This window comes from Perca fluviatilis, chromosome 5 (genome assembly GCF_010015445.1).
Source record: "Perca fluviatilis chromosome 5, GENO_Pfluv_1.0, whole genome shotgun sequence".
NCBI lineage: Eukaryota > Metazoa > Chordata > Actinopteri > Perciformes > Percidae > Perca > Perca fluviatilis.
Genome location: NC_053116.1, coordinates 29350285 through 29373873, shown reverse-complemented (window position 1 = coordinate 29373873; position 23589 = coordinate 29350285). Strand labels below are relative to the sequence as shown.

General features: G+C 38.1%; 3 protein-coding genes and 1 long non-coding RNA gene across 7 annotated transcripts in view; 2 read left to right on the top strand and 2 right to left on the bottom strand.

The window, feature by feature from the left end:
* Positions 1-625: 625 nt before the first annotated feature.
* LOC120558378 lies at positions 626-10846 on the top strand. Of its 3 annotated transcripts, XR_005639101.1 has the most exons (4): positions 626-759; positions 4664-4772; positions 7597-7767; positions 10701-10846. It is a non-coding gene; the product is annotated as an uncharacterized LOC120558378 (long non-coding RNA). The 3 variants fall into 3 exon arrangements; XR_005639102.1 differs by lacking the exons at positions 626-759; positions 10701-10846 and adding an exon at positions 8404-8980 and having other exon boundaries at positions 4678-4772; XR_005639100.1 differs by lacking the exons at positions 626-759; positions 4664-4772 and adding an exon at positions 7137-7220.
* Positions 1693-5419, bottom strand: tmem82 (transmembrane protein 82). Its single transcript, XM_039799348.1, has 6 exons — positions 5199-5419; positions 5010-5082; positions 4641-4839; positions 4026-4440; positions 3540-3727; positions 1693-3026 (listed from the first exon to the last, which is right to left on the bottom strand). Exons 1-6 carry the CDS (start codon positions 5290-5292, stop codon positions 2961-2963), a joined length of 1035 nt encoding a protein of 344 aa, XP_039655282.1. The 5' UTR covers positions 5293-5419; the 3' UTR covers positions 1693-2960.
* On the bottom strand, positions 9464-12876 carry mad2l2 (mitotic arrest deficient 2 like 2). Its single transcript, XM_039799349.1, has 8 exons — positions 12540-12876; positions 12057-12175; positions 11868-11939; positions 11669-11769; positions 11453-11547; positions 10308-10381; positions 10036-10128; positions 9464-9889 (listed from the first exon to the last, which is right to left on the bottom strand). The coding sequence occupies exons 1-8, from the start codon at positions 12577-12579 to the stop codon at positions 9851-9853; spliced, it is 633 nt and encodes a 210-aa protein (XP_039655283.1). The 5' UTR covers positions 12580-12876; the 3' UTR covers positions 9464-9850.
* Positions 12877-17989: 5113 nt separating this feature from the next.
* Positions 17990-23589, top strand: part of LOC120559896 (solute carrier family 25 member 45) — a 5807-nt gene continuing 207 nt past the window's right edge. Inside the window, exons 1-7 of one of the 2 annotated variants that reach the window (XM_039801976.1) lie at positions 17990-18224; positions 19239-19295; positions 19395-19438; positions 19525-19596; positions 19713-19901; positions 21216-21450; positions 23037-23589. The exon at positions 23037-23589 is cut by the window's right edge and continues 207 nt beyond it. In XM_039801976.1, the coding sequence (XP_039657910.1) occupies positions 18131-18224; positions 19239-19295; positions 19395-19438; positions 19525-19596; positions 19713-19901; positions 21216-21450; positions 23037-23317 (972 nt within the window). In that variant the 5' untranslated portion in view covers positions 17990-18130 and the 3' untranslated portion in view covers positions 23318-23589. The remainder of the gene's footprint in view (positions 18225-19238; positions 19296-19394; positions 19439-19524; positions 19597-19712; positions 19902-21215; positions 21451-23036) is intronic. The other variant, XM_039801977.1, reaches the window with a different exon arrangement.

The following is a 23589-nucleotide window of genomic DNA, read 5'->3' as shown; positions in this document are numbered from 1 at the left end:
GAGCCTACTTTCCATTAGTCTTAAAAATATTCTCAAAAAATAAGATTGACATGTGTGGCAAAACAAGCATTCAGTCAAACTAAATCCCTTTTACAGTAAGTGTCTTTGAGTTGACTTGATATACTGTATGGCATAAGAAGAAACCTTAATATTTGTGAGCAATGGATTGTTAGATCTTTTAGGATCACTGATAAAAACAAATACCTAAAATGAAACAATCATGCATTAGAAGGTTTTGCTAACTGACAGGATGAGACACAAAACATGATATACAAACCCAAAACCTGTAACACAGGATTGAAAAGAAGAGCAATGCAACAGATATGAGACAACAGACGTTATTCATAAAACACTTCACTTTATTATAATAAGGTTTAGAATTTGTCTGATTCTGCTTTAGCCTACCCTTAATGTTTTCTCTGCCCTTTTGCTTTTTACCTGCGGTCCATCGGGACAAATAAAGCTTTAACTAATATACTACTATACTACTAGTAGTCGGCTACAGAATGGTGTGAAGGCTATTAAGTCAAAAACGTTGACCTGGTCTGAGCTCTGTTTTAAGCTAATAAGTAACATGATCAATCAGGCCTATGTCCAAAGGTACAACTGGTTGTGATAAACATTGATGAGGGGTATATAAAAGCGGCAACGTTTTTTATTATGTGTTTTCCCTTAAAGGATTATCCCCATATTTTCTGATACTTGTTTATGTAGCTTACTATTTAATCCGGGGGTCAACATCTGTAAGATGCCTAAATGGTGAGTAACCTGACTTTCAGTTCATTTACTCCTCAATACATTTACCCATGATATTCATAGTGTCATAGTGTTACGTTTAGCTCATGATATAAAACGATTATTGAATTGAATTTTGGGTTAAGGAAAAGCTCTGTTACTACACTATAGCATTATTCTGCTTTTGTTACTATATTAAGCACGCATATCAAAGGCAGAAGTGCGCTTGCGTCAAAATGCGGTAACAGGGGACACGCACAACTGCTATGCGCATGCGTCCAGCGTGCCTATCAGATGAGAACAGAGAAGTCTGGAAATCTCCTGAGGAGGTGACAACAAGTACGCAGTCATTTTAATGGGCATTTTCACCATATTCGGGTGCTCATGGAGAACGGTCCTCTCTGTGTCTACTGAACTCGTCCTGAAGTGGAACTGTATTCAGTTAAAAGTCCAATAAACCTTTTGGAGTACAATTTCATATTTTGGTGGATCGACTAGACACCAAAACTAAATTTCCTCTTCAGTGATTCTCAGACATGGATTATCTTGGGAACTGGACCGTCAGACTAATGTGCCCACTGTAATTTTACACGCCTTTTTGTCAAGGAATGACGGGACTATTAAAACAAAAACCCTCTCATGGAATATATATTTCTGTCAGTCCACAGCTCTCAATAAAGACACATCTAATGGGCGTAATACCGGCAGCAAAATGTGGATGTAATTTGACGTGGGTGTCAGAGAGCTTATAAATGGTCACAAGAAGCAAGGCTTTACGGTTATTGATACACTGTAGCAAAAACTTGAATGTAAAGGCGAAATAGAGTAACAATCCTCTCTGGTGTTATACAGCGAATTTGGTGTTCGTAAAAGTTTGTGTATTAACGCGGGTCAGTGACTTTAACTTTTCCGCAAGTATTTAGAGGAAATGTCAGAGTAAAACCAGCCTTTTCTTTGTCTAACGCCATTTTGTGCGACATTACAGCACTAACGTTGTCGTCAGCCATTTTGCCTTTTCTTTTGAAGTAGACAACCTCCGGAGAGACAAAAGCAGATATTTTTAGGCCCATAGGTTGTGTGGAAATTGAGTTTAACCGACAAAATGAAAATTAAATTTACCAATTGCCTAAGCTGTTTGGTATGGAGTTTATGTCTGTATTTCTTATTAACGTTTGCAGCTGTCAGGAACTGCATTACCGGTGAAAATTGCGAGCAATTTTGTTCAACATGTTTAGTGCTCCCATTTAATCCATTTGCTAGCTATTTGTTTTATGGTAAAACGTTGATGCGAGCTGTGTGTAATAGTCTCATGAAATTTCCCCCCTTTTGAAGTTCATAATGTATGTAATGTAGGCCTACATAACACATTTTTGTGTTCTCATGCTCTTTAAAATGTAAAAAGAGAATAGCTAATCCCATTGCCAAATTAATGGAAATAAAATACATTCTTAAACCTCCTATAATCATACCAATTAGTGGGATAATGAGAATCGCTGATTGCTCACAGCTAGGTTTGATTATAGCAACATAACCTACACATTGTAAACCTCGCTTATTTTGACCCTCATCTATCAGTAGCCTAAGCTGTGGAAAGGCTTACAACGCCCCCAGGCTCTGGGGCCCCACAAAGAAAATTTGGTACTATGATTCTCCTAGCAAGTTACTGGCATTAATTCATCCAAGATGTCACACAAACTCCTAGAAAAAAATCCAGAACTGCAAGTTTGTCACCTGAGTTATAATGAATGAACTGAAAATCACAAAGAAAATCTGATTCATAAGAGAATAACGGACAAGAAGATTATACTGTGGTTCATTTTACTATTCCACATATATAGGCAATGGTTTTTGGATAACCTTTTTTTAAGATATTGAATTTCCATATATTTTCAATTTCCAATATAAAAACATATTCTAAATAGAACAACATACTCATATTTATTGGCATGGAAGTTTGCACTTGCAAGGTGTATAAGGTGCATATACAGTAAACAATAAACATTAAAAAGGGAATAAACAATAAAGCAAAGTACTGCTACAGTCAAGAACATTAAATACATAATTGAAATATTACCAATTAAAAAAAAAAAAGAAACCTTACAAATATGGGCAATATAACTGTTTTGATGTTATAAAGCATCCATTGTTGATTTAGCCCTAATAGGACTTACACAAATGAGTGTCATTAAAAAGAAGTGCCACTACATTTTAAAATCTGAGTGTGTCTATCTCTGATGCTCCTTCTCTTGTGCCTGTGGTCTACGTACGTAGTCTGTATAATCCTCTTCATCCTGTATGTACAAGTATGACAGATGAATCATCATTACTCAAAACGTAATCATAGATTATATTATTACATTGAATATTTGTGGGGGGTTTCAATTTGGCTCCAATTATATGTATTGTTTAACTCAGTCTTTAAACATAATCTTAATTTTCATCAACTTTTTTTATTTGCTGAATATTTTCAATCCACTTTTATAAGCCAATTAACATATATGCAAAAAATGCTACTTTTTTTATAAGCACTGTATCAACAGTGTATGCTTTTACTTGAAACTCTAATCAGGCTAGCTCAGTGAAGGGAGAAGTAGGCTCAGTATTCTGAGTCAGAGAATACTTTGACCTGAATCTGTCTTGGGGATCTTATACCTTTCTCCACCTGGGATACAAGTTTGAGAAGTTCAGTTTTATCTCGGGACCCAGTCTAATGAACACATTGATATTCTGCCCCAGTTTTGGGGTCCCGATGGACAGATGGGGCTTTCGGTGCACATGTGCTGCTTCCAGGGAGACTCACTGACCTGTGAGGATGCCGCATCCAGCAGATCCTTAGTGGGGATTAGACAGCTAGCCTCACCCAGGAAACACATTAGGATGTGGAGCACGTCAGCCCAACGTCCAACAGTCAGCATCAGGATCATCAAACCACCGAGACGCACCACCACTGTGTTCAAGACAGCCTGGCTACCGGGCAGACGGTGCTGCTCCTCTGCAGAACCAAAACGCAGTATTAAAAGGAGATATTTGGTGAAAATTAATACAATTTAGGACAGATCTATAAAACATCAGGATGCTTAAATTAATGATGGATGCATTAGTGGTCAGACAAGACCAGAACACTGTCTAACTGATGAATTAATAATTGTTTTCTTAACATATCGAGAGGGGTCCATACTATCACACTGCTAAAGGCTGTGTTATTATTGAAGGTCCTTGCCAGATTGATCAGTTTCTAATGAGTATTGCACCATAACCAGGACATGTTTCCCATTTTACATGTTTCTTACCCTGCATGTACACAACCAACAGTGTGTAGCAGATAGTCAGTGGTGTCCAAAACCTGAGGGCCTCTGTTGCAGAGAGGAAGTGTTGATTGATGATTGAAATGGAGGCCACCACAGCCACAGAGAAAGTAATGATCATAGTCCTGCACAGCATAGGCAGCACACTGCGGCCTGATGTGAGGAGGCAGATGCAAATGCCGCAGTAGCGCTGTGAGCTGTGGAGTTTATACAGAGCCATGACATGGCGCAGCAGCCGTGTGGCCTGACTAGCCAGGAACCAGCTAGGTGCTGCTGCCAGGAGCAGGCATAGCCAGCGCTGGGCCGCCCCCTCATGGAGAAAGTGCAAACTGCAGGTTAGGGCACAGCCTAGAGAGAACTGGCTTTGAACTAACAGCTGCTGCACACATTTCCTGGACTCCTGGGGAATAAAGGAGCATATGAACAAAACTGATGGATGAATCAAAACACATGATGGGGGTTTGTTATAATAGATGTTATTATGTGTCATCATGATGTGATAAATTCTAGAAATTGAAATTGAGCAGTAGCAGCAACAGGCAAATCAGATGATATAGTTGAGTACCAGGCATATGTTCAATCACATGATTGGTTTCTTACTGGTCCTGCTGTAACCAATCCAGAGACAGCACGAAGACAAAACTCTAGTACCACCAGGGAGGCAACACGGGAGCCCACTACAGCCAGCATCCCAGTCACAAAGAAAAACTGCAGCATCCCGAAAAGTCCACTGTAAGTGCTCCTTTGATGACTTGGTGTCCTCTGGCTTAATGTGTCTTTATCATTTTTATCATTACAACTGTGGGTTGTAGGGAAACAAATCAAGTCAGAAATGAAAGTAAAAAAATTAAACTACACTATAAAGAGAATGGTGAAAAAAAACTTGAAATCTTACAAACTGTTTAGGTTATGAAAATTAACACCCAATTCATCTTCGTGCACAAATCTAATAAAATGTGATTTCCTTACCTCTCTTCTTCTAGAAATAAGTGCAGTCTTATTGTGGAGCATAGCACAGAGATCCCACATGCACCCACCAGTCCTGCAAGTCACAGAACACTGCATTTTCAACCAATTAAATATTCGAGCCACCTTTACAGTGTAGAAACAGACTGTAGCAATGTGGACGTCAGAAAAATGAATAGATGAGTAGCTCACCTTGAAGTAAACTATCCAGTGGATTTATATCGAGAGTCAACCACTCTGGTATTAAGTAGGAAGTTGGAATAAGCGACGTGATAAAGGATAACATCGTACTACCTTTTGACTTTTAAACTACAGCTCTTCCTTTTATTTCTATTGCCTCAGCGTGGAGCTTTGCTCATGCAGAAGCCTCTGCACTGTACCAAAGGTCACCGGGAGTGTCAGTGGAGTAGAGGCCCTCAGCGGCCTGAGTCATAACAAGATAATGGAACCTATTGCGCCATGGGACATACTTTACACACAAAAAAAAAATCTTCAACAGGGGGTCTGGGACACCTAGGGGGTCCTCCAAGTTACTGCAGGGGGGCCATTAAATTATTGTAAATTTTTTCAAAGACTAAAATGTCTTAACATGAAATAGTATTGTCAAATATAAATTAGGCTATTTGTGGAGAAAAAAATCATTGGGTAGCCATTCACAGATACAGTTAATCCTAAGGATTCAGTGTGCCACATGTACAGTATGTTTAACATTAAAACATGATTTATAAAATCATGCCAACAATTATTATATATTTATAATATATATTATTATATATATAATATATTTTAATAGCTTAATAGCTAAAAGCTTTATGCACTAAAAAGGTATGTATACTTTAGGCCGCCCTACATGTTACTGTAGGCCAAGTTTAATATGCAACATTTTATACAATGTAGTAGGGGGTCCCTGATCCGTCAGTTAAGGGGTCCTTGGCTTATAAAACGTTGAAGAGCCCTGCTCTAAAATAATCTTTTCCGCATGGACAGCATGGATGTGTAGATGGACGGTCGCATGGACATGAGCTGACGCGAAATCGTACAATAATACAAGTGCCATATGGTTAGACAGAAGTAGCAGTGCTACAGCTACAGTACATTACGGACAAATAGCAATACAAAATTAAATAGTAGGAAATCAAAATATCGAGTTTAGTATAAAAGTAAATCGAGTGAAGTGTTGATTGCGTATGGTATGGTAGAGTATTATGATGAAAAACAAAGTGTGCCTGTCTTTTGAGGAGATGGAACTCATATATTTTGATTCAAATTATATCTGTATATGCAAATGAAAAGTTAACTACCGGTAAATGTTTTATTATACGATAACCAAGAAAACCCATGGTAGTTAGAAATAGTTTGCATTGCCTGATCCTATGCAAATATGTGCATGTGTTAAAGTGTTACATAATAAGAGTAAAAATAATGTGAAAAAAAACATGTTATATTATTTCAAGGTATAAAGAGAGGTGTAGTAGGTGCTCAGAGTCATAACAGTCTATGGCCATACGCTTCTTACTCCACAGCACTGTGCAGACAGGTCTAGCAATGCAAGATTATAAGCTTAATGCCTGTCCATGAGGGGGCAGCAGTGTACAACATTTATGTCAATAAACTGACAGCAATCACCTCCACCGGGCCATGCAGAGTGACCAAAGGGCAGCAAAAACAACACTAGTGCTGGCTACAGTCTTCCTCTTGGTACCTGAGGACCCATGGATGCATGTAAAGCCCTAAGCCCTGAAGCCAACTTCAACCTTGAATTGATTGCTAGGTTTCTTTCCATCTAAAAACACAAGAGAGAGCTGTTATTCCAGCAAAAACAGAGGTGAAACATGTTTCTCTCCTGCAATAGAGCCAAAGAGAAAATCTTTAAAACAACACAGGGATTTTATATTCAACGAAATTACGTTTTCATGCAGGAGAGGGAGTATTATGAAAATCTGTAAAACTAAGTATTTTTGCTTTGCAGTCCATTGTCTGCACAGGATGTGATGAAACCGGAGACAACGCTTAAATTGTCCCTTATCACTGAGAGTCATATAAGACAAGCTGGAGTACAAGCAATGGATTTATGACAGGCTGACCTCAGTGAACACATGAACTATGGCCAAGGTCTCATACTAAGCAGGAGATATGTCTCTCTCAGTCTCAGTCGTGGCTTTAAAAGTGAGCAGCTGAGCTTCTTAGACAGGTTGTTAGATGTTTGAGATACAGGTGAGCACCAGTTAAGTGTATTTGAATGTAGTGATATAAAGTGATTATGCTTGATAACAATCAAATCACTGCTTTTGAGTATAATGATTTCATATGTGGTCTGATTTAGCTCCAGGGCTAAATAAACACTGTTAATATTTGATTCATTTCACACTTTAAGGGAATTATGATGTATTAAAAGTAGATTTTTTTGTTAAGTAATCCAACAGCAGCAAGTTACATTTACTTTTTAATATTACTACACATAATGATATGATATTCAACTCAGCTTTTTCTTATTTTTACAGTAGTCGTGATGCTGTAGTGTTGTAGACATTTTGTTACACAGACACCTCTTCATCCTCAGTGTGTCACAGCACTGTGTTTATGTGTCCAGGCTGAGCAGTGAAGCGGTGAGTGAACAGTGATTCCAGGCAGCAGATAACCCTCTGAGGAGAAGAAGGACTTCCCACATGGACTCCAACAGTGCTGGCAGCGTGCAATATGATCGCCGGAACGAGGAAAACATCAACATGAAAGTCGATGCACCACAGTCTTCTGTGATGAGGTGAGACAAAAGTGACGCCTGACATAAAGATTCATCACATATAAAGTTTTCGTATTTTTGAGGATTTTCTGATGCTGTTGAAGAACAAACATATAAATGTAAGAAGATGTGGATGAAATAAAACCATATGTGGACATGTATGGTCTAAAATTAGGTTTTTAAAGCCGACACCAGTTTAATGTTTAAGTACTAGTAAGCTTTGTAAGTTTGCAAGTAAAACCTCCATTTCTGATGGAATAGTTTAGTTTTTCATAAATCTGGTGTCATAACATACATTAACTTTGAAAGTTATATACAAGTTTGTAAAATATTATTTATTGTAATGATTATCTGTTGTATTAATACAACTTCAGTGTTGCAACTATGCATCAACAAAGAGTCAATGGAATTAAAGAGAGTAAAACGTATCAAATTGTGTTTTTCAAGAGCACAAGAGTTCTTTCTAAATGGACATGTCCATATTATGTAAAGTCTGTAACGTTACTATGGTGATAACAGCAGCAGGAATAATACTTCATCAAATCCATCAGCACTGTAGAAAGCACTTTGTTGCATGGCTTCCCAGAGAGTGGCATCAACTTGTTGTTGTCATTGTCTTAAGGATTACTAGTGTCATTTTTCATTCTTTTGTCTCAGGCCCATTGGTGCAGGAGTCAATGTTGCAGGAAGCTGTGAATCAAAAGTCCCTTAAATCGGTCTGGTGTAAGTCTCTGAATTCGGGGACGGCTGCTTTGCTCCCTGCTGCAAGAGCAACACAAATTTTATTATATTTATTGGATCATAATCGTCTTTAAGCTAAACTCATGAGCCCTCTGCCGTAGCTCGACGTGCGCCTCCAAAATTTTTTTACTTTGTGTCGAGGCGACGCAGACCGCAAGGACTGCGATTGGTCAACTCGTCCTGTGTGTTGATAGTCGGTGTTTCAAGCAGCCTACTGTGGGGAGTAGCAACACGCTAGTTCACTGTTCGTGGAGTTGATGCAGAAGCATAAAAAAGCTTTAGTTCTAAACAACTTTACCTCAGCTCTACCTGAGAGTCCACCAAGCAGAGGTCAGTAAATAAATATCTTCTGGTGTGTGGTGCTGTTGAAGACTTTGAACCATCTGCAGTAATTGTTATTCCATTTAGAAGAATGAGTTTGGCTTATTACCAGGAGTCATTCAACAAACGTCTTGCGTTAATACACACTAAGACAGAGAGTTCTAGTGGTGGTGCTTTAAAAACATTTTTTTATTACAATTTCTTTTTTTTTTACATACTAAAATCACATTATCAGCAGTTAAAGCTGTTCTTTTGTCACAACATCAAAACTTTGAATTTGTCACATAAGAATGGAGAAGAACATTACCACTGGTTGCATTGAAATAACACACCAAGATCTCTTTTACTTCATAGGAACCAACCCAAAACTCTCACACTGCATCCCCGACCGATAACACTGACTACGTTTACATGCACATAATATTCCGTTTTTTTCCTAATTCTGAAAAAGACTATCCAAAAACCTGTTGATATCCAAGTCATTGATAATGTTTAAAAGTTGCTGCGTTTCTCCTTCTTATCGGGTCTGCAGCCCTGCAAACTATCGGCTGGTTGGTTTGTTTACAGCAACCACAGCAACGCACAGAGCTGACCATAAGCTGTAAACAGGCAAGAGGCCGTAAACTGCTGTAAAAACCCAGATTGAGATGCATGTTCCAAATGCGCTGTATACATGTCCAAAGAATGCCTCTAAAACCTGAATAATACTGGAATATCCCACGTCTTAATCGGAAAATGCTATATTCGGAAAAAGGCCTTATTCGGAATATCCAACCGCAATATGCTGTATACATGACATGTATCAAATTCGGTATATTGTCATATTCTGAATAATAGTGGAATAGTGGTGTGCATGTAAACGTACGTGTAGACACCATACACACCAACGCTAGCTGCAGAATGTTCACACCTCCTGAACACACTCCACATCTCTTTCTTGATGATCCCATGTGTTCAACAAAAACTCATGTTTCTTTTTGACTGTTCCAGCTCTGATGGGCCGTGTTATATACTTTGCTCATGACTCAACATCGTCACAGGACTACGTTTTCTGGGCCCTCTCTTCCACATAGAGCTGCATCTGAAAGACAGAGATCGATCAAAAATCAGTACGAGTAAATGAGTGAATTTCAATGTGACGTAATGACAATTCAACAAAACATAACAACACAATCGGAGTGTCTTTGAACAGCTGAACTGATCAATTAGTGGGATGTTTCTGCTCACTTTTACTATATCAGATGTCATGGTCTTCAGTGGGATGAGTCTAGGCTCCTGCATGTGGACCTCCTGCTCATCAGCAACTATCCAAGGAAAATCCTGAAGAGGGAAATGCACAAATGTGACACAATGCATGCATATAATTATTCAGTGTTTACATATTATTAGAGCTGATTACAATATTTACAAAACTAAAAATTAAACAGGCTGCTCAGTTAGTATTAGCAGTGGCACATCATGAGTTAAGTTATAGGTTTGCAGTGTTTTAAAAACCTCACCTTGATGACTTGAACCTTCTCCATGTTGCGTGTCGCAGCATCTCTGGTATGTACCAGTACTGTAAATGAACACCCTGTGACAAACAGCAGGTCACAAACAAGTCTATGGTCTGTATCTATTCCCACTTGAATATGATTTATGTGTCATAATCTCGTTATTAAGACTCTGATGTATTTTCAGACATTAATTCCAACCACAGCCATTACTCTGATCATCTGCAACCTAAAGCATTTGATTAACAGGGCTTGTTGGGGCACCATTAGGATGACCAGACCCAAATTACGAGCAGTTGTCTCAAATCCTGTCCCGTTTGTCCAGAAAATTAGACTAAACCTAAGTTTGATTAGTTATAGCCACAATGTGCGTGCTCTTTTCCCCTTTTTGTTTTCTAGTATAGAGGCAGATAGCAGAAGATGCAAAGACAGGGAAAGTGTGGCTGCAGGCAACCACGGAGGACTGATGCACGCCACGCCACGCGGACAGATGTGATAGGCACCGCACTGACGAAATGAATAAAATAAAATAATTTTATGAAACTGTTGCATAAAACAGAGTCATTGTGTTTATTTTCCCTAATGACAGTTGACTTCATGTTCATGGTGGGTTGAGTTTTGACTGTCACTGTGGCACTAAACATACTGTACTGTCCTGAATTTCACCCATTCTCATCTCTTCACCCTAGGCACTACACAGCCTGGCAGGCTTAGTAATCATATCGTAGTAAGCACTTTGTCTATTGTGTAGGATGAGATCAATTCTATTAAAGTTGGAAATCCTACCTATTCCTCATAATGATCAATTATCAATTAACTTAAGTAAGTTACATGTGACTTGTCAAACACGAGTTCAACGAATAATGTTATCAATCGCTGCACCGCAAATCTAAATCATTTGAGAGTGATAAATAAACTATTGTGCTCTGATGCTAACAATTGCCAACGGTTCTTCTTACAAAGGGGGGGCATCACTGAAAAGATTTTGGGAACCACCGTTGTAGAGACTCATTTCTTTAGCTGGGCTGAATCACGTCAGGGAATCAGAGCAAATCATTTTTCAAAATTCATAAAAGGTTTTAGGAATATATAAGTGGGAGGGCACTGCGTCTTTCATGTGCTTCTCTTTACATAATCATAAGTGATGTTACCTGGTGGGTTATTATTTAAAACAGCATCACACACACTGATCTTCAGTATGAATGCCCTCAGCAGCTGCTCCACATGTGACAGTAATGTGTCTGAGCTGTAACAACAAAATCACAGGCAGTTAAGTTAGCGACCATGATCACCCTGAAAATATATCACAAAGTAGTTGTTTATACTCACTACTGATTTAAAAAAATGAGAAGAAGAAGGGAGAAAACCTGATGGAGAGCAGAGGAGGTTGGGACATCTCAAACACAAATCTCTCTACTGGATGATGCTCTTTGTCCATGATGACCACCACCACCTTCTCTGCATCATTCTGGGAGGGAAATGAAATACTTCAGTAGTGCATCAGGTAGATGAGAGATGTCGGGTGTTTCCTTAATTAATCTTAGTCAACATCACGTCATGTCTTACCTTCTCAATGAGTGGCTTTACACAATGAAGTGTATCTTGGATATATTGATTCAGCTCTGGATGACATGACATCTGGGGAAAAAAAACACATCAAAAACAGTAACCCAATATAAGACATACTGTACAAATAGACAAGCCTTCCTAAAAACTGTGAGCATTAGTGGTAATTCCACATATAGTCATCTGTACCTGCACAGGTACATTGTATTTCTTTCTCTTCTGAAATATTCCCGAGGGATAAACTTCACGGACATACAGGATGAGATGAATAGCGACCTCCAGGAACTCACACAGGATGTCCGCAACCACTGGAAAACAAGAATCAACTGGATAATACGATCTCCATGCATTTCAGGTTTCCTTGTACCGACTTTACAAAGTACCACCAAACTCAATGCAATTATTCAGCAATTTAGTGTTGCCCTATAAGCTCACAAGCAACAAAGGGAGAATTTACAGAAATATAGTAAACTTCTGATATGTATTATGCTATGCCGAATAGGTCAATGTAGCCTATACCCAGAATTCAGCATATGTGAATGGGTTATCAACTCATAGCCAGAGTCAAATTTAATTGCCAAATATTTCAACTTAATTTTTTCGAGGCATGAGCAACAGCTAAAGGACAGATGATTGGCCGTTTCATGCCGCCGGTTAGTTTGGTTGTCTTACCTTGTCCAAAATTGAGGTCTTGCCTTGTTAGAGTTGTCATATTTTCTATTCCAAAACTGTCAAATGAAACGAATAGCTAATTGTCTCGCTAGCTAACGTTGGCAAAGCAGCAGGCTGTCAAGCGTTCGTCATTATATTGAGGCTATAATTCCTTTGTCGCTGTCTGGCTTGACAATGACCACCAATGGAAGGGGAGGAGTAAAATGTCAGTTTTTACAAAGATGCATATGCATAGTTTAAAACTAACTTAGGATATAATCAATTTCACGACCCGAAATGCACGAAACGCGGCTTTTCCTCCCAAACCTATTCAAAGCTTGGTAGCGCATTACATTGACGTCACTAGTTGTTACCGTGGTAAAGTTGGTTTTATATTGGACGTTGGATATTCGACACATTCGAAAAATCTATTATGCAGCTTACGCTTTCAACCTATTCATGTCAAACCACTTGTGATGAACTCAGCTAACCACCCTACACATTGCACAAAGCTTCGTTTTTCAAAAAACCCCAAATTTAATTTTTTAAATATTTTTTTATGTAAATAAATGCTTTGAATCTATTATGCGGCCTGACCTTTTGACCTATTCAGGTCAAACCACTTGTGATGAACTCAGCTAACCACCCTACACATTGCACAAAGCTTCTTTTTTCAAAAAAAACATCCTTTAATTTTTTAAATATTTTTTAATGTAAATAAATGCCAGAAATCTATTATGCGGCCTGACTCTTTGACCTATTCAGGTCAAACCACTTGTGATGAACTCAGCTAAGTCCCCTACACATTGCACAAAGCTTATTTTTAAAAAAGAAACATCCTTTAATTTTTTTTATATTTTTTTATGTAAAAAAATTCTTTAAATCTATTATGTGCTGTCCTTTTGACCATTCAGCAACCATTTGATGAACTCAGCAACCACCCTACACATTGCAAAACCTTCTTCAAACCACCTTTAATTTCTTAATAAAATTCTTTTAAATCTATTATGCGGGCCTGTCCTTTTGACCTATTCAGGTCAAACCACTTGTGATGAACTCAGCTAACCACCCTACATTGCACAAAGCTTCTTTCTTCAAAAAACCCATCCTTTTAAATTTTCTTAATATTTTTAATATTAAAAATATCATAAATCTATTATGTGGCCCTGACCCTTTTTGACCTATTCCGTCAATCCACTTGTGATGAACTCAACTAACCCCCTACACATTGCACAAAGCTTATTTAAAAAAAAAACCCATCCTTTAATTTTTTATGTAAAAAATGCTTTAAATCTGTTATGTTGGCCTGACCTTTTGACCTATTCAGGTCAAACCACTTGTGATGAACTCAGCTAACCATCACACATTGCACAAAGACAAAACAAAACAAAATTAAAGGATGGTTTTTTGAAAAATAAACTTGTGCTAATGTTGTAGGGTGGTTTATTCACACAGTAAATGAACTCATTTTAAAAAAAGATGAGGTTTTTAATGATGAATTAGTTACTGAGTTCATCACAAGTGGTTTGACATGAATAGGTTGAAAGCGCTGCATAATAGATTTTTCGAATGTGTCGAATATCCAACGTCCAATATAAAACCAACTTTACCACGGTCTAGTTGTTTACAAGGCGCTTACCGTCCCCTAGTGATTACGTTATCAGAATCAGAATCAGAATCAGAAATACTTTAATAATCCATACATGGACCATACATGGAATTCCACAACGATTTGGTGCATTACATATATCTCTTTATACATCCATGGGACCCATAGATGGACCGCCACCAATTTGTATGGAGGGTCGATCAGGACACTAATGTGAATAATACTCAAAACTAAAATAAAATAATAATAAAAAATAAAGTCATATCTTCTCAATCTTATTAATTTGTCTAAGATATTAAATAATACTTGATAACACTCATTTTTGGAGTTGTTTTGTAAAATAACTATCAAAATACACTGTTCTTTCATCTTTGAGAAATTTTCAATTAATTGCCTTCTTTCATCCTCATATTCCCGACAGTAAAGTTATAATATGCTCTATCGTTTCTTCTTGCCCACAGTGATCACATCTTCCTGTGTTTACCTAAAACAGCGTGCTGTTTAATCCAGTGTGTCCAAACCATAGATATAAAACATTTTTTTTGTGTATGGTCCAAACCTTAGCCTTGATGCTATTGTCTCTTCTCTCCTGCTCATTCCTGCACATCTCATTTCTCCCACTTTCCTTTGATTCTGTAAAACTGTATTTCTGAATATGTACAGCCCAAGTAACTCTTTCATCCAACCTTAATCCTAAAAACTTAAAGTGTTTCACTCTCTCCAATTCTTGATTATACAATTTTGCCTCGTTACCAATTCTTTTCCTTGTGTAGAACATTATCTTTGTATTATCAACTGGAATTTTGAATCCCCATTTATATGACCACTCTTCTATTGTCATAATCACCTCCTGCAGTTTCTTTACAATGAAATCCACATTTCTTCCCCTCTTCCAAATTGCCCCATCATCTGCAAAAAGCAAACACCCCAAGCCATTCCCTATGTCCTTACAAACATCATCTATCATTATGGAAAATGATAAAGGGCTTATATGCTACCTTGAGGTGTTCCATTTTCAAAACATTTCTTTTTCTGAATAGCTCTTTCCTATTCTGACCTGTATTGATCTTCCTATATAAAGTCCTTAACCCACTTATCTACTCAACCTTTGATCCCTCATTTTATGAAGTCTGATTATTAACCTTTCTTCCCACGTACTAAATGCATTCTCTACATAAAAAATACAGCCATTACACTCTCTCTGTTTATCTGTGCTTTTCTAATTTCATGGTCTATAAACATAAAGCTGGGTCCATAGTATTTCTTCCTCTCCTAAAGCCACTCTGATATTTGGATATATTTCCTTTATTTTCTATATGATCTATCAACCATTCATTTACCATTTTCTCCATTATTCTGCAGATGTTGGATGTCAAAGCAATTGACCTATAATTCCCTGGGTTTGTGCATTTCTTTCCTGATTTGCTTATTGGCACTACCGCTGCCTCCCTCCAACTTTGTGGCAAGTTCCCATCCTCCTACACTTTATTATATAGATCTAATAAAATATCTTTGGACGATTCACTGAGATGGCTTAGCATTACATAACAAATCTGAGCCTTGCCTGGTGCGGACATTTTGGTTTCCTTGAGAGAGCAGTTCAGTTCTACCTTTGTAAATGGCTTGTTTTCATCATTAGTTTCTTCATCTTGCTGTAATAGCTTTTTAGTTTTCTGCTATTGTATTTTCCCTTTCTATTTTCCCTTCTTCACTAATATTGTCCGGACACTGAACTTTGGCAAAAAAAATTTACCAACATCTTTGCTTTCTCCTCATCTCTTACTGCTGTTGTTTCCCCATCCTTTCAGACGGGATACTCATACTCTCTTTTAATCCCATTCATGTTTTGTATAATTCTCCAGATTTGACCAACTTCAGTCTCCCTTCCCACAGAATTACATGCATTTTTTTTTAACTCTCCTTACATTTGCTTGCATCCTTTTATATTCAATAAGGTTCTGAAAACTATGATTCCTTTTTAGCATTTTAAAAGTTAAATTTCTATACTTAATTACTTTATCACATTCCTTTGTCCACCATGGTACAATCTTCTTTTTGTGCTTGCCTCCCTTCTTCTACATAACCGGTTTTGCAGCCTCTAGAATAGATTTACAAACATACATATTTAAGTTATCAACATCATCATTAATATCAATATATAAATCAATATATTTTTCCATTTCTTTATTACTAATATTCCTAAATTTCTTCCAATCAGCACTACTGAAAGACCAATTCTGTAACCCTCCTATGTCATATTCTTCTAAACTCAAACCTACTTCAGTTACTAGAGGATAGTGATCACTTCCTTTAGTTCTTCCTCTAACTGCCTCCCACCAACAAACCCCTGCCAATGAATCGGACACTTATGTAAGATCAATAGGCCAACCTCGCTCTTTTCCTCTAACAACCTTGCATGGAATACCTTGTGATGCTATGTAGATTTGGCTATTTGAAGAAGAAAAAAAGGTACGTTATTTGAACCTGTTGCACCCAAAAATAGCCTACCTCTGGCTATGGACATTGTAAATGTTTATTTATCTTTGAAGGACAGCACAATCTATAAAGTCAGATGTTTTTCTAGCCAGATAAATCTTTACCCCTACATATCACCAACTTTATTTCATTAAATGTTAATCTATTGTGTTTTAAATTAGAATAGTTTTTAGAGAAAAACATTCAATTTGTTTCCTTATGCAGCAAGTTTGTTTTGCAGCAGAACCATGACCCTAAACAATAATAATAATAATAATAATAATAATAATAATAATAATAATAATAACAAATGAAGCGATGAGGTTTGCTGTAAAATATCGAAAAGTCCCGATGCAGTCAAGTCATGGTTTTACACCATGTTGCAACCTCTAGGTGTCCTTTAGAAGAACACCTGCTTTCTTGAAGAAAAATAAAGATTGCACAGACATAAAATGATGATTAGATAATTAGAAAGACATAATTAAAAAGGCATAAAATAAGCAAAATTTTAAGCACTGTAACTTGGATCAAAGTGTGCACTGATTTAAGGCTTCATGAAAAACCCAGGGCTATTAGCAGAAATGTGCAAAACATTGTTGGCAACAAAATTCAAACATATTTAGTGGTTCAGCTATTTCACTGTAAATGTCTAACGCTGTGCCTTAACCAGCATAAACAGCTAGCATATTAATATACGTTTACTATTATTATTAAATCACTTATTTTTTCCTTTGATTATTATGGGTAAAATGATATGCCTGTATGCATGTGTGAGTGGAGGGGGTGGGCATGCAGAGGGTTTGTGTCTATATGTGTTTATATGTGTTTTTAATGGATATTAACTGTCCTGCTATGAAATACTTGCTTGGTTGCTTAGGGCAAAGCTTCTCTATAATTAGAATGAACATAATAAAATACAGCAGTATTTTTTATGTTAACTAATTTTATTCTAATTTTGTTTAGTTTTTGGTTCATGTCCCTGGTTCACTCCAGCAGAGGAGGAGGGAAGGAGGCCAGGCTGTAGGCTTATTGGCCGGCGCCAGGGATCCACAGTTATAGAGAATTCAGTTTGGATGGAAGGGTTAAAATTATACACAGGCATTTTCTTTCCATAATAAGTGTTGTAGTAAAACCAGCAGGAGACCAGGTATATGTGTATATTGAGTGTAAATCCTTCAATTGTTCAAGGCATACACTAACATTACACTGTATAACTATTTCTTTGTCAATAAATATTTCGCCAAATTATGCATAGCCTATACCCTTATTTTACAAAAGTAAGTAACTAACAGGAGACCAGTTATGTGTGAAACAATGACACTAGCTACATTAATATTGAAGCTATTAAATATTTTTGTTGTACATCTCTCTTCGGTGTTACATTTTGTAGACGGTCCCTGCGCACTCGTCTCACAGCCGGAGACCAATGTTATTTTCCAGGTCGGAGGACGGCTCGTTTTGATGAAAATGAGGTTGTAGCTTGTTGTCTCTCTTACTCCGGTAGGAAATAGGCGTCGTTTGTGTTTTAATGACGTTTGCTGGTGAGTTATTGATCCCAGAAGTTCGAATCTGTGAATATATTTTACTTTACCGAACCGAGGAGCAGCAGCAGGATGGTCTAGGTTTGTTTTTGCATGATATAATTCTTTTACACCGTATGATAACCCACATGTGTACGGGTTTTGCAGGCGACATGTAGTTATGTTCAGACTATCACTAACGTTTAAGGTAAAGTCACACGAAGAGTTGTAAAAAAGAAACGTCCTCACTTCTCAGTCATTTGTTGCTAACGCCTCTAAATTACAACCAGGCGTAGCCTTAACTTGTACCCCAGGGCTACGTCTTCTGTTGCCAGGGGGTAACGTTACGTGGTGGAAATATTGTGGAAGCAGCTCAACTAATTTGAAAAAATAAATTAAGTGACTTGATTAAAAGAATATATCAGCTGTAACACCTGAGTAGGCTACTATGTTGTAGTTATGTAAACTATAGTTGAAATCTAGTTAGCAAGCGAGGACAGACGTTTTAACAGTATCTCTAAAAGTAATGATAAAACCGTAGAAATAATGATCTTAAGGTAAGCGGCTTAAAGGGTTAGCTAAAAGCAGGCTTACAGATTAGACACGGTAAATAATTAGTCAAATGGATACATGGTTGAAACATTAAGCAATCTAAATATAGGCTATACAGTTAAACAAGTATCAAAAAATAAACAATATTCACTATTATGAATAGTGTATACATTTAGAACATTGTGAATCGATGAAGGGGGTTGAGTTCATGTGACAGGGCTGTGGGGGCTCTTATACAATAAAGGTGGAAAACCACTGCTCTACAGTTTAACTTTTGCTCAATTTGATGTAAACATCTACCTGACCCATATGTAACTGTCATATATTAACTAGTCAGTTCAGATCTTTATTGTCCCTTAAGGGAAAATTTCATTTGCAGCAGAGGGCAAAACCACAAACACAACATACAAGAGGACATGAGACATTTATCACAGTTACAGAAAACATCCAAATAAAAAAAAACAGGTTGAAACTAGTTGAATGAAAGCTTCAAGGTTCAGGTAGTCAGTCTGCTTTGTAGCAGCTGTAAAGCAGGATCCTCAAACACTTTGGTCTTCTTTGCAGGTTGTGAAATTGTGCAAGCCATGCCTTTTTTGGAATTCATAGCTGGGAGCATTTCTGGTAAGACAAAACTATATTTTATTTTTGAAATAAGAGAGAAGTTGATTGAATACGGTATTTGTATGTGGAGAAATAACATTTCCTTGTTGGTTATTATAGGTGCAGTTGGACTGGCAGTTGGTCATCCATTAGACACTGTGAAGGTTGCATGACACTGAAATCTATAAACATGACCAAATGCATAAAACCAGGCTAGTTTTTCTTCTGACACCTCTTATTTCATTTGTAGGTGCGCCTTCAGGCCCAGTCTGTTTACAAAGGGATATTTCACTGTATGGCTAAAACATACTCTAATGAAGGGGTAGGTGTTATGTCCTCTTACATTGTTTCACCAAGTAGCACTGCATAAATAGCCTCCAAGACAGAAAGTATTGATGCATGATTATTTATCTGTTTATTATGCCTTCATTACACCAGCTCCATGGATTCTTCAAGGGCATGGCATTTCCGGTGCTGACCACGGGCATCACCAACTCTGTTGTCTTTGGCTCTTACAGTAATGCCTTAGATTACCTCACTCAGTCTCAGCGCTGTGACCGCAATCAAGGCAAACCGGCTTCTGCTGCACAGGTCTTCACTGCCGGCTGCTTCTCAGGCCTGGTGCAGGTAAGAACACCTGACCTATACAGTACTGGATGGTTTGATGCAAAGCACCTTTGCAGGACCTTAACTGCATGATGATTGTGAGGGTTTCCCAGGACCACTATGAAACTGACCATTATCAGGGTGTGAAGACGCTCAATTCACACAGGTAATAGCAAATGTGTATAGTTTATTGTAGCATATGTGTTTTCCACCTACTCTAAGGAGAATTCAGAGTGTGTAAAAAGAAAACAAGAGGAATGTGTAATGTGCTACTGGCCCCTAGAGGTTGCAAAGTTCATTACATCCCACAAAAAATAAGAAGAGGCCAAAGGTTCTTGTAGCAATCAACCATGTACATTTAGATATTTCCTCTATTCAGGTAAGAATTAAGCCTGATGCTTGGGCCTAAGTAAAGGCTGTAAGGTTGAAGTACAATTCAATAGTTGTCAGTTATTTTTTATGTATATATTAAATTTTTATGGCTATTCCATATTAATATTTAATGTTTGTTTGTTTGTTTAGGTATGCATCTTTCACCAAGGAAAATTCCACATAAGTGTACTTATTGTGGCAATAAAACCTTTTCTGAGTTCTGAACATACCTTGTCATTGACAGAAGTGTCAAGATCTGGTGGTGTAACCAACAGGACAGCTCTAAGTACAGGTGTGAATGCACTAAGGACGCATTGAGATCTGATCACTCAGACCACATTCATAGGGGTTTCAGGCCACACGTGGCCACATTCTTATAGCAGTGTGTACGTGTATGTGTCCTGGGCCACATTATGGACTTCCTACTAAACTGTGAGCGGAACTACATACTCATTCAAAGTATTTCTGATGTCCCAGAAACCACTTAGAATGCAGTGTGCCCCCTAGGTTGACTGTTTTAGTCTGGCGGATGGGTCGGGTACGTCCGGCACAGTGATCACTTCACATAAAACGCTTCATTACATCATTTCCAGCAAATTTCACGGACAGCAAAACGGCATCACCGGTCTGTTTCAACTGAATGTTCTCTGTTCCAGCTCGCCTAAAGAAACAAAAACACCTGGATGGAACTTGATATTTATCCCGGTTAGCAAACACTTAATGTTTGAGCTATATCAGGAAGTACTTGTTAGTTTTAGATTAGTTTTAGTCTTTGTTGGTTTTAGTCTTTTTATGGGATTTGTTGTCATTAAAAAAAAATCTAGAATATCACCAGGGATATCCGTTATTGTGATGTGTTTTGCTTCTTTATGTCATAAAACTTATAAAATACTGACTTAAACAAAATCATAACCATTAGGCATAATTTGGGTGGACTAACCCATTAACTTGATCCGCTTTCAGGTGTTTATTACTGCCCCCGTTGACCTGGTGAAGGTGCGTCTGCAGGGTCAAACAACTGCTGACCGATACCGTGGACCCTTTCATTGTGTTGCTGTCATCCTGAAGAAGGAGGGACCCAGGGGTCTGTTCAGAGGAGGGCTGGCCCTAGCCCTGAGGGACATACCCTGCTATGGACTCTACTTTTTACCTTACGAGGTCACTCGAAAGGCTCTGACTGAGAGCGGCAAAGAGCCAGGTCAGTTTCAGAGGGAACAGTGCAACATTACCGACCGTCAATAGACCTTTCTCACGGCAGACATGTTGACATGTCATAGTAGGAAAAGCACAGGTGTATTCATATAACCATTAACCATAACCATTAATGATGGCTGCATTCCACTTAGGAGAGGCCCTGGTATTGTGCATGCTGACTCACTGAAATAGCTTACTGGGACACTTGATGGAATTGAGCCATCGTTAAGGTTATCAGTTTCAGCTGTGCTTTTCCTACTATGACAAGTCAAAATGTCTGCTGTGAAAAAGGTCCATAATTAAGTAACCAGGGTATTGTGTGAAATATGGAAGGTCATATTTGTTAGGAAAAAGAATGGATAAAATGTTAGAAAGGAAAAAAAAATAAAAATGATGACATGGTGAGCCAAACTTTTAACTTTCTTAGTCAAAATTATGAGATACTACAAGAAATTTATGATAATACGTCAAGAGATAATAAAATTTTGACTTAGCATCTTATGATTGTTAGCAAAAACTCAGGAGCAGCTTAACTCAATACATGAAGAAGGTTTGGGAGACTTTGATGACTTACACAGAAGCATTTAATGAAATCTCGAATGAGGAGATTTGGGCACAATGTAGTGCTGTGTAGTGCCATCCAAACTCTGGGGATCGGTGTATTTCCAAGAGACATTTATCTCCTGCTAAAGCTGTCAAGTTTGGGTTATGAAACAATATTAATGACGTCATAGGCGCCACAAACATAAATGCTTACCGAAATCAATGTAAGTCCTTTGGGGAATAGGTTATTTGCAGGTGTATGTGTTTGTCAGAAACTTGTGTGTGTGTGTGTGGCTCTTTAGCCTGTTTCCGTTGGCCTTCAAAGGAGACGGCCCTTTATCATACAGCTGCTTCGACTCCCTCAACTTGTAGCGACAGACATAAATTTATACTTGAACACCAGACAGGTTTAGTGATGGAGTATGGCTGAATAGAACTTCTCTGCTTCGAACCTCTGACCTGGGGATCTGACCTGACATAATATTAAAAAGTCTTAATATTGACTCTATCTCATGCATTTGATTTAGTATTCCATACATTTGACTTATCTCATAATTTACCAGTTTTGTTTTTTATTTTCCTTGTGGAAGTAGGCTTTTACATGAAAGATATCAAACTGAATAAAAATACAAACAAAAACAAAAAAAAAACAGATGTGTGGCTGGGTTGGCTCAGTGGGTAGAGCAGGCGCACATATACTGAGAGGCTTATGCCTCGACACAGAGGTCCAGGGTTCGAGTCTGTCCTGTGATGATTTCCTGCATGTCTTCCCCCTCTCTCGCCACTTTCTCACCTAGTTGTCCTATCCATTAAGGTGGAAAAGCCCAAAAAATAATCTAAAAAAAAAAACAGATGTGACATTGGTGAGTCCAGCTTTATTCTGGATAGAGATTGTTGACTTCTGTCAAGGAGAAAGTTGGGTTTTAGTTTTGATTCAGCCTCTTTTAAATTTTAAAAGGTTTATTTTTTTAATCTAGAGTCATTTTTCAGTACAGGCACGACTTGAAAGATTTACATTATTCACTTAACGTTTCTGTTCTGTGTCAGGTACGCTTGCAATATTGATGGCAGGTGGCGTGGCGGGTGTGGTGACCTGGGCTTTTGCCACGCCCATGGACGTGGTGAAAGCCCGGCTCCAGATGTCAGGGGCCGGCGGCCGGGAGTACAGAGGGGTCCTCCACTGCATGAGAGCGAGCTTCAGAGAGGAGGGACTGAGGGTCTTTTTCAAAGGCCTTCTACTGAACAGCCTGAGAGCCTTCCCCGTCAACGGCGTCACCTTCCTCAGCTACGAGAGTCTGATGAGGATTTTCTGCCCACCGACGAGATGACCTCACTCTTGACGGCGATTAGATACACTCCTTGCCATGCAAATTGAAAGATCTTTCAAAGATTTTAATATACATACACAATTTGACTGTAGGTCAGATATTCTCAGGGTTACTTAAAACTTGCCTTACTGGATGCCTCCACTATGATAGTTGGCAAGCTATTCCACATTGTGATGCCTCTAAACATTACAGACCTGCACACCACATCTGAACACACTTCAGCTGAACACAATAGATGAAAATGTTCAAATTCAGTTCCAGCTGATTTTCTT